The sequence below is a fragment of the Oryza sativa genome, chromosome 6 (assembly GCF_034140825.1).
Source record: "Oryza sativa Japonica Group chromosome 6, ASM3414082v1".
NCBI classification, from domain to species: Eukaryota; Viridiplantae; Streptophyta; class Magnoliopsida; order Poales; family Poaceae; genus Oryza; species Oryza sativa.
Genome location: NC_089040.1, coordinates 23567105 through 23578440, shown reverse-complemented (window position 1 = coordinate 23578440; position 11336 = coordinate 23567105). Strand labels below are relative to the sequence as shown.

Sequence of the window (11336 nt, the reverse complement as noted above, 5' to 3'; positions counted from 1 at the left end):
TCCGACACAGGCGAGCAACGGCGGGCAGCGCAGGCGGCGGACGCGAGAGGGCGGCAGCCAGCTGCGTCAGGGGTGGCTGGCGCTGGTCGGGAAGGCGGCGGCCGGCTACGTCGGGGGCGGCCGACGCCGGTCGGGAGGCGGCGGCTGGCGGACGAACATTTTTTTTTCTTCTCTTATCTGTGCTCTTTGATGAATGCTGAAGATGTTGTAGATGTGAACTTTTTTTTCTTTTCTCTATTCTCTGTGATGAATGCTTGTTGTTCTGAAGATGTTGTATATGTGAATAAGTGTAAAGAATATGGATGCTTTGTTGTTGATTTTATTCATTCGATCTATGATTTGGGCTTTGTTGTTGATTTTATTCCTTCGATCCGATCCATGACGATTTGGGTGATATGCATAGAGCAAAAGAACAATAAAAAAGGAAAAAGACCAACCGGATGAAAGGAATAGAAAAACAAATCTTTAGTTCCGGTTGGTAATAACAACCGGGACCACATTTTTAGTCCCGGTTCATGTTATCAACCGGGACTAAAGGTCCATCTTTAGTCCCGATTATTTTAACCGGGGTCCCGAATTTCATCTCCCGGTTGAAAACCCAAGACTAAAAGGGTTACCAACCGGGACTAAAGATGGTTTCTTCAGCAATGCTTGTACGTGGCTGCTGCCTTGTTCGAACTCGAAATTGTTTGTTCATGGTTGAGAGAGGGATGAACATTTGGACCAGGATCTAGTACCTGACTAATTAACCCGCCCTAACTAGACAACTGAGACGAAATTCAAAATAGAGTAGAAAACATTCCTGAACATATTAACCAAGTAATGTGGGCTCGCTCGTTTCACTCAGTCTTTGCATAGGCTTAGCTCGGCATGTATGGAACGAGCGAGCCCAAGCCTACAATACAGCTCGTGAGTGAAACGAGCCGAGTATAAGCAGACTGGCAAGAAGCTCGTTTGGCTCGACAAATTATGGGGTTGGTGTTTCGTAAAAGCACCCCAGCCAGATGCCACACGTTAGATCAAAGCCAAATAAGTAATATTCTCTAGGTTTCTCAATTAGAAAATTTAGTAGAAGGAAATTCAAGATGCTATTTTTTAAACGGAATATAATAAAGCTCTGGGTCGGGATGTATTCACTTATGAGTTTTATTAGGTTTTCTGGAATGTTATTAGGCCCAATTTAGTTGATTTATTTAATAATTTTTATAGTGGTAATTTACCTCTTTAATTACTCTCTTAACTTTGGTATTTTTATTTTACTGCCCAAGCGCAAACAGGCTTTGAAAATTCAACAATATAGGCCTATTTATTTACTTAATGTCAGTTTCAAAATTTTCACTAAAGTTAATACAAATAGAATTTCTGTAGTGGCTCAGAAACACTGCTGGAGAAAGGCTTTGTACTCCCAATTGGGAACCCCCTACGAATCGGTTAAAATAACCGGGATTAAAGATCCATCTTTTACTTCCGGGGCTTCAACTCTTTCCTCCATATCAAATTTCCAGATCTTCAAGAATTTGCATTCAGTTGTGTTTCAGTATTACACACCAGTTGCCCCGGAGGAAAATTGGGGAGGACGACGCCGATGGCAGAAGCGGTGTGGGATCATTAGTATGCGGAGGCATGTGAACTCGTAGGGACGAAGAAGCGGCTCGTTGTCGAATCCCCTTCTTCGTCGCCGGCCAATCAAAATCCATCGCCTCTGAGTTTGTGGATGTTGAGGGGACACACAGCCAAGCTCCGCTGCGTGGTCACCTGGGAGGTGGAGGGATTGGAGGTGTTGCCTGGCGACCGCGCATGAGGATGGAGTGGAGGAGCAACGGCAGATGGGGTAGGTAGGAGGAGGAGGAGGAGGAGGTGGTGGTGGCATGGAGGAGGAGCTGACGGCAGCGAAGAGTGCACGTTTTCACGATTTGGGAGTGGAGACAACGAGGAGAAACAATTTATTTTTTTGGTTAGGGACGTGGGAGGACCTCTTTACAAAAGAAGTTTCTTGAAGGGGAACGAAGATATTTCGCCAATCTAAGGATCTAATGGCTAGCAATGTCTGGAGGAAAAATCAAATGGTCCGTATTTTAAAGATGACATGGACATGTAATCTTGCAAGAAAGTTTCCACCTTTCACTTATTTAGATTTGCAGTAGTTTGCATAAACAAAACATTGTTCTTGGAAGCACGTTGTTCATGAGAATCTAATTAACAAGATAACCTATCTATAACTATAGTCGTATATCCGTACGGCGATTCAATATGACCCAGCAGCTATATTTAGAATATCACTAGAGACCATGAACTGTTAATAGAGATCAGGTCTGAGCTTACATTTCTAGTCAAGGAGGTTAAATGCCTCATGGCTGGAAATAGGGAGGTGGTGGTGTCGAAAATCTATCGTGATCAGAATCGCATTAGCCATATCTTAGCTAATAGAGGGAGGTGTGAGTCCTTAACGGCCTTTTGGCCTGATGATTCTTGTAATTTCATCTCACACCTTGTCGGTGCTGACTCTATAGCTTCGTAATATATCTCCCTTTCCCCGAAAAAAAATAGATATGGTGTGACATAATTAAGTTCTGTTTTAAGGATACAACCACTCTAATACGACTCCTGCCATTACCTAAGATGCACACAACCTCCACTCACAAAAAAAGAAGAAGAAGAAGAAGAAGAAGAAGAACCACACAGCCTAGCATTATTTAAGAAAAAACAAATATCATGCCACAACAAGCTACAGCCACAAACAAACTTCATTCTCATGCTCCACCAAAGCGAGCGACGCCTCAACTATGATAAAGACTCGTAAAATAACGCCTCCAAAAGGTGAACAATGCATATGTACACCCCGTTGTTATCAACTTGCCATGATCCAATCAGCAAAGACTAGACCATAAGTCACTTTTAGACACTTTTAAGTTTTCATCCTAGAGAGATTCTTCGAACTCTAGACAATGCATTAAACAAGGAAGACAATTTTAGACACTTTTCTCTAATACACCTTTTGTTCTTTATGCAATCAATTAAAAAATACTTAGTTAAAATCAAATGCCTACACGTGTCTCCAAAACTGAAATAAGCACACAAATGAAAAAAAAAACAGAAACAAATAATATAACGTTATTGTCTTTTTAAACTTTATCACATGTTATTTATTTAAATAAATTTCACAAAACGACATGTACTTTGACCAACTTATTGCAAGACTATAAATTTAAGGATGCGTATAACAAAATTACAGATACGGCATCACTAAATTTATTGTAGAACACCTTAAATCTATGGAAGTATATGTAGGTTTGTAAAATTTACTCAATTTATTTTAAGAACTTCAATACAAGTTCTGGCGTACACTAATATAGAAGGCCAACTATTTGTAGGATAGATAAGTAGATCCAGATGTCTGATGCTTCTATTCCATTATGGCAATGTATCAGGTGCACTCAGCACATCACGTGTACTCATCCAGTAGTAAAATAAGGTCCTTCCAATCTCAATCGGATAGCTAGGATCTTGGTAGGGTAATTTTACAAAAAGAAAAAATAAACCACCCACTTCCCACCTTGTACCTTTGTAAGCGAATCAAGTGGCGTATAAGTTAGCAAAGAGAGCGATGCAGGTAAAACAAAACTGTACTCGGGACGATGAGCCCCCTAGCTTTATTCTTGATTTGTTAGCAAACGATGTAACTATCCTAAATGAATAAAATCTGCCATATTTGTTAAAAAAAAATCCCCCTGGCATGGGTTTCCTGTTCTTTGGCTGTAGCTACCCCCAAATCACTTTGTCTCTCCCACGAATGACGGGGACGTGAAGCTGCTCGATGAGGGCGATGGCAGCACCCACCCACAAGAAGGCTGATACGAAGCGATGACTTAGGCCATAGATATAAGGAATCAAGTGCTAGATATCCACTCTTAGATTCCTAAAATTCTTCTTTCTCCTATTCGTTCTATCCAAAACCTAAATCTTTAATTCCTCTCTGCAAAAGGGCATGTAGTTCAGTGGTTGCAGTAACCAGAGTAGCACTCCATGGATATGAGTTCAAATCTTCATAGGAGCAAATAACTTAAAGAGACTCGGTAACAGCTCGGGCGTGCCCACGGAAAAAAGAAAAGGTGCCCACGCGCCATGCCGTGCCCATCGGGCCGGGTATCCGTGGATACCCGAATCCACGGGTATCCGGTTGGATTGTAGAGACAGAGAAAAAGTTATCCTTCTCTAAAAAAATAAAAAGAAATCTTTAATTCCTCTCTGCTATATGGAAATATGGAATGGTGGTTTAGAAGGAATCTTTGGATTTGTCGCAGCGTTGTGCTCTGACAGAGTAATGGGAGGATGAACTGGTTAGGGGATTTATGCAAAGGTAGAAGATAGGAGGCGGGTGGGTTTTTATAAAATTACCCACCCTACCAGATCCTAGCCATCGGATTGAGATGCGAAGGACCTGATTGCTGGAGTGTATGAGTGCACAGGATGAGGGTCAAACGGTTTTAAAAGAGAGTCGTTCCTCTTTCCTCAAACCAAATAAAACGTTATAGAATGTTTTAACATGAAAGGCATTAATGGCTATCAAGTAGAACTGGGGAGCACTCTCAGGAAAATGGATAAACTGAGTTCAGGCACAAAATTTGTACTCGGTACAATGCTTTGCCGTATATAGAGGACTGTCCATTGTTTGAATAGTCTGCACGACAGCAAAGATGGACTACGAACCAACTCTTTCTTTTTCTTTTGAATCTTTGACTGTAGATATGCATCTGTGAGGTTGGAACAAATTCAACAAATGGCTAGCCGCTATCCTCCGGCAACCTATAAATGCACATAACCCTGCTACTGAAAAAAAACACAACCCAAGCTACAGCTAGTCTTCCACAAACATAACAGCAACAACATCCATAGTAGCGGATAGATGATTCCTATAGGAACTCTCACTCCCTCACTTCTCACTTTTGCTGTCCTGTATGCTTTCTTGACCCTCCCATTAATTCCGTCACTAAGTAGCACCGCACTCGATGATGAATCCAACAAGGATCTCCAGGCCCTCCTTTGTCTCAAGTCTCGTCTCTCTAACAATGCAAGATCCCTAGCCTCATGGAACGAGTCTCTCCAATTTTGCACTTGGCCCGGTATCACCTGCGGAAAGAGACATGAATCTCGTGTCACAGCACTGCACCTAGAGTCCTTAGACCTCAATGGCCATTTACCCCCCTGTATTGGCAATCTCACTTTCCTCACACGAATTCACCTATCGAATAATAGGTTGAATGGTGAGATCCCAATTGAAGTAGGCCACCTACGCCGTCTAGTTTACATAAACCTTTCTTCAAACAATCTTACTGGTGTGATACCAAACTCTCTATCTTCTTGCTCTAGCCTTGAAATACTTAATCTTGGGAACAACTTCCTCCAAGGGGAGATACCCCTTGGTCTGAGCAACTGTTCAAATCTCAAAAGAATCGTCCTCCATGAAAACATGCTTCACGGTGGCATTCCTGATGGGTTCACCGCGCTCGACAAACTTTCGGTTTTGTTTGCCCATAGCAACAACTTGTCAGGTAACATTCCTCATTCACTTGGAAGCGTCTCGTCACTCACCTATGTCGTTCTCGCAAACAATAGTCTTACTGGAGGTATACCCCCTGTGCTAGCAAATTGTTCATCACTTCAGTGGCTTGACTTAAGGAAGAATCACATCGGTGGAGAGATACCACCCGCTCTATTCAATAGCTCCTCACTACAGGCCATAAATTTGGCAGAAAACAACTTTTTTGGGTCCATTCCACCTTTGTCAGACCTCTCATCAATTCAATTTCTTTATCTGTCCTACAATAATCTCTCAGGTAGCATACCATCTTCTCTAGGCAACTCCACTTCACTTTACTCACTTCTGCTTGCATGGAATGAATTGCAAGGAAGTATTCCATCGAGTTTAAGTAGAATTCCGTACTTAGAAGAACTGGAATTCACTGGGAACAACTTGACAGGAACAGTTCCACTCCCTCTCTACAATATGTCAACACTCACATTCCTTGGCATGGCAGAAAATAATCTGATAGGAGAATTACCACAAAATATTGGGTATACTCTTAAAAGCATCGAAATGTTCATTCTGCAAGGAAACAAATTCCATGGTCAAATTCCCAAATCATTGGCCAAAGCAACAAATCTTCAATTGATTAATCTCAGAGAAAATGCATTCAAAGGTATTATTCCTTATTTTGGGTCCTTACCCAACTTGACCATTCTCGATCTAGGTAAGAACCAGCTTGAAGCTGGAGATTGGACTTTCCTCCCAGCATTAGCACATACACAGCTGGCCGAATTATATTTAGATGCAAATAACCTTCAAGGAAGCCTGCCAAGTTCCACTGGTGATCTTCCACAAAGCATGAAAATATTAGTTTTGACATCCAATTTCATCTCTGGCACCATACCACAGGAGATAGAACAACTCAGAAACCTCGTACTGCTTCAAATTGACCATAATTTGCTGACAGGCAACCTTCCTGACTCACTTGGAAATCTTTCAAACTTACTCATTCTAAGCTTAGCACAAAACAGTTTTTATGGGAAAATCCCACTTTCAATTGGTAAACTAAATCAGTTAACTGAGCTTTACCTGCAAGATAACTCTTTCAGTGGACTCATCCCCAAGGCCTTAGGACAATGCCAAAAACTAGATATACTAAATCTTTCTTGTAACTCCTTGGAAGGAACAATACCAAAGGAATTATTTACTATTTCCACACTTTCTGAAGGTCTGGACCTCTCACACAACAGACTCTCTGGACCTATACCAGTGGAAGTTGGTAGTTTGATTAATCTTGGCCCCCTCAATATTTCAAACAACAAATTGTCAGGAGAAATTCCCTCAGCTCTAGGTGATTGTGTCCGTCTTGAGTATCTCAACATGGAGGGGAATGTTCTTAATGGGCAAATTCCTAAATCTTTTTCTGCACTGAGAGGCATCATTCAGATGGATCTTTCTCGGAACAACTTATCTGGTCAAATTCCAGAGTTTTTTGAGACTCTGAGCTCTATGGTGCTTCTTAATTTGTCATTCAACAACCTAGAGGGACCCATACCATCCAATGGGATCTTCCAAAATGCAAGCAAGGTTTTTCTCCAAGGGAACAAGGAGTTGTGTGCCATCTCACCACTACTGAAATTGCCACTTTGTCAGATATCTGCTTCTAAAAACAACCACACTTCCTATATTGCAAAGGTAGTAGGGCTCAGCGTTTTCTGTTTGGTATTTTTGTCATGTTTAGCAGTGTTTTTTCTGAAGAGAAAAAAAGCTAAAAATCCAACAGACCCATCATATAAGAAATTGGAGAAACTCACATATGCTGATTTAGTCAAAGTAACGAACAACTTTTCTCCAACCAACTTAATTGGTTCGGGGAAATATGGATCAGTATATGTTGGTAAATTTGACGCCGAAGCACATGCAGTTGCTATCAAAGTTTTCAAACTTGATCAACTTGGAGCACCAAAAAGCTTCATAGCAGAGTGTGAGGCCTTGAGGAACACCCGCCATCGCAATCTCGTAAGGGTGATCACCGCATGCTCAACATTTGATCCGACAGGACATGAGTTCAAAGCTCTTGTTCTTGAATACATGGTTAATGGCAACCTAGAATGTTGGCTGCATCCAACATCCTACAAGAATCGTCCGAGGAATCCAGTGAGGTTATCTACAAGAATAGAAATAGCATTGGACATGGCTGCTGCTTTGGATTATCTCCATAACCGTTGCATGCCACCTATTGTCCATTGTGATCTGAAGCCAAGCAATGTCCTTCTGGATAATGCCATGGGTGCACGTGTTAGCGACTTTGGATTAGCTAAGTTCCTTCACAGCAATATTTCTTCGACAAGTGATAGGTCTACAAGCTTACTGGGGCCAAGAGGGTCTATTGGATACATTGCACCAGGTGAGAATTTCTTAATGCACAAAAAAGATAGTATATGTCTTTTCTGTAAAATAATTTGCATGTTTCTTCTGACTGTGTTTTATTCTGATTTGCTCTTATAAACTCCTTTCTTTCAAGTTTTATGAGTTCATTTTTTTTGTCATATTAATTATAAACTGCGTTGCAGAATATGGCTTCGGGAGTAAAATATCAACAGAGGGTGATGTTTACAGCTATGGGGTTATCATCTTAGAAATGTTGACAGGGAAGCGTCCAACAGATGAGATGTTTAATGATGGCTTGAACCTTCACCAATTTGCCAAGGAGGCATTTCCTCTGAAGATTGGTCAAATTCTAGATCCGAGCATCATGCCAGATTATGAGAACGAAGACAATGATGCAAACAATGATCTAGACCATGATAATTGTTTGATGGATGGAATGCTGAACTGTGTCACGAAGCTGGTTAAGCTTGGCCTCTTGTGCTCTGCAGTGGCACCTAAAGATCGGCCGACAATGCAAAGCGTTTACAAGGAAGTCGCTGCAATCAAAGAAGAATTTTCAGCACTGCATGGTTAAGCCAAAGGATTATTTCTTTTATGTCGCACATGCTACTAGTACATTTTTCTTGTTTGAGCTTGTGATATGTCATTTTCTCCTCTTCAGTCTTACTAGTGAATATTTATGTGTGTAATAATGTCTGATAACTATGCCAGTTTGTAACAAATAATTAAAATTCAGTATTGAGCTCTTCTATCTGTCTCGTTTACTTTTCTGTCGTGTGGAATGAATCAATGAATTATTATATAGGGTACTACTTCGTCATCTAGTATTAACCACACAATTTAAACTGGTGAAGGAAAAAAGTATTGAGAAATCTGCCAATTCTGGTACCTACCGGTAGGCATGATCAGTAGTATCACAGCAGGCACTTCACTAGCAGGCTCGCAGCAGGGAGACCCCCCCCCCCCCCCCCCCCCATCACTCTCGAGCTGCGACCGCATGACGGGGGCAGAGAGCGATTCCGGGGAGGCCGGGAGAGAGCAGAGCCCGCGGACGACGCGAATCGCCCGATGGAACAAACGACGCCGCAGAGGAGACAGTGAAGCAGACCTGGCGGAAACTACCCCCCTGGTGGAGCGCGGGGGCCGTCGAAGATGTGTCCGTCACGGCGGCGGCGGCGGCGCGAGGAATTGGTCCTCCCTCTCCACGCAGAAGCAGAAGCAGAGGAATCGAGCGCCAGGCCCTCCTACTACCGGCCTCGGCCCAAAAAAATGGACCTCACGTGAACAATTTCCATGCCGCCCTAACTATCATGGACCGCACGTTAACTGCGTACCTTTCCGGTCCAATAATATGCATAGTCTACACGTTCTCCTCAACTTGGATCCCAATAGTTTGGACCGGAAGCTCAATTTGATATCAATACGATCCCAACCCACACATGCTTATACTATACATTGCTTATGGAATGAGATCGATCGATCAGCTGGCCACCCTGCAGTTGGTCCTGATGGTGCCGCCGGCGGCGTTGCCGGTGAGCACGCCGATGGAGCCCATCTTGACGTTGTCGGCCGCGAAGTCGGTCTGGAACGAGTCGGGACTATTGGCAATCCCCAGTTGGCGACGATGGCGGCATGGTAGTTGGTGTCGAAGGTATTGGGCGTGACGGCGTCCAGTCCATGGGCACCAGCTCCCGGCCTCCTCCTGCTGCGGGCACTGCGCCACTGCGTCGCCAGCGCTGCCACGTAGCTGGGGTCCTGCCCGGCGTTGGGGCCGGACGACTACTAGAGCCGGTTGCTGAAGGAGCTGGAGGGCGACACACCGGCCGATGGTGTGCGAGCCCGACAGCGCCACCATCTCCGCCTGGGTGACCCCCTGCTTGGCGCCGATCGAACATCTGGCTCAGATGAGCCACGTTCACCGACGGCGGCGGCAGGTTGCCGTTCAACCCGTGACCCCCTGTGCCACCGACTCGGGCTCTGGCACACCAACGGGCACAAGCACCGAAGCACGGAACTCACATGATGATGCTGATAAGTGGGCCCACCGGCCCAGACACCTGGCACGTAAGTAAAAACAGTGAAAATGGGACATATTGCACAGTTTTATACAGTCTAAAGGTAAAGATTTATGGTATTTGAAATTAAAAAGGTCAATCAAACTCATGTAAAGTTGAGGGACGGCAGGTGGACTTATACCGGTCCATTAACATACAAGTATAACATATGCGCCTACGTAAAAAAAAGTCCAATTTGACTCCCTTAAATAAAGATCGAATCTAATTCATATCCTAAACCACAAGACCAGATATAATGACTTCCCCAACTATTAAAACCGTTTAAAACAACTACCTTGGTTGTTTTAAAAGCGGTTTTCGCTAATGTGGTATCCACGTGACACCCTAGTCATCAAATAAATTAAAAAAATAAGTTGGTCCTACTTGTCATCCCCTTCCTCTACTAACCTCTCCCCCTCTCTCCCTCTCTCTCTCCTCCTTTCTTCTCGGCACACAGTGGCTAACGATGATGACGTGGAGCGGCGGCGTCCAACGGCGAGGGCCCGACGGCGGGGGCGTCACTTGCGGCTACTGAGGCGGTGCAGACAATGGGTGAAGGGTGATGGTTCTCGGCCCCTTCTGCCCTAGCGCTGGCGGCAGCGACGTGCGACGGCGCCTACGGCTGCTGCAGTGGTGAGGACGGCGGGTGAAGGGCGATGGGAGGTGGTGACCTCCAGATTTGGTTGCCAGCGGCCGGTCAAGGACCTCTCTAGTTTGTCAGTATCCGGCGGCTGGTTGAGGACCTCTCCAACGTGCTCCTAGCACTCGCGGGCAGCGTGCGCTCTCCTCGTCCTCCCGCCACCGCCGTCACCGCTCCCGCTCTCCTCGTCCTCCCACTTTCTTGCTTCTGTGGAGAAGGGGAAAGAGAGGAGGGAGAGGAAAGTAGTGAGAAGGGAAGGAGAGGGAGGATGACATGTGGGTCCAACATGATGACTCAAAGGTTAGATTAAGTTAACAAGCCACGTCAGCAAAAGAACATCCTTAAAACCACCAAGGGGTTATTTTGCACTAGTTTTAATAATTGAGGGTTGAAGATACTAGTATTGCGAATTAGATTGATAGTTGCCTATATTTGAGCTGTCAATGAGCCAAGCTCGAGTCGAGCCTCACCAGATCTCAAGCTTTATTTTGGGCTCAGAACGTTCAAGCTTTGAGCTTTTCTCGAGCTGAGTAATTGTATATAATCTCCAGATTCGTTTTAAGAAGTTTTTTTTTTATTTTTTTAGAGAGAATAATAGTTAACTATGCCATGCACCGGCTGTTTCATGGTGAAAAGTGATGGGCCACAAGCCAACAAACTAACAATGAAATTGCACGGATGAAGATACCAATCTACTCCTTGCAGCTTTTTGTTAGATAATGTGCTT

The 11336-nt window shown here is 44.0% G+C and overlaps 1 protein-coding gene and 1 long non-coding RNA gene across 2 annotated transcripts; one reads left to right on the top strand and one right to left on the bottom strand.

The window, feature by feature from the left end:
• The first annotated feature begins 4903 nt into the window (after window positions 1-4903).
• LOC4341380 (probable LRR receptor-like serine/threonine-protein kinase At3g47570) lies at window positions 4904-8664 on the top strand. The gene is made up of 2 exons (XM_015786000.2): window positions 4904-7931; window positions 8098-8664. Exons 1-2 carry the CDS (start codon window positions 4904-4906, stop codon window positions 8487-8489), a joined length of 3420 nt encoding a protein of 1139 aa, XP_015641486.1. The 3' UTR covers window positions 8490-8664.
• Window positions 5200-9097, bottom strand: LOC136356923 (uncharacterized). The gene is made up of 2 exons (XR_010741945.1): window positions 8809-9097; window positions 5200-6103 (listed from the first exon to the last, which is right to left on the bottom strand). It is a non-coding gene; the product is annotated as an uncharacterized lncRNA (long non-coding RNA).
• Between the last annotated feature and the right edge of the window lie 2239 nt (window positions 9098-11336).

Bases quoted from the DNA above. Each gene is read 5' to 3' on its own strand.
- LOC4341380 (XM_015786000.2), top strand. From the start codon at position 4,904: ATGATTCCTATAGGAACTCTCACTCCCTCACTTCTCACTTTTGCTGTC. The intron at 7,932-8,097 runs GTGAGAATTTCT...ACTGCGTTGCAG, and splicing joins TATTGGATACATTGCACCAG to AATATGGCTTCGGGAGTAAA.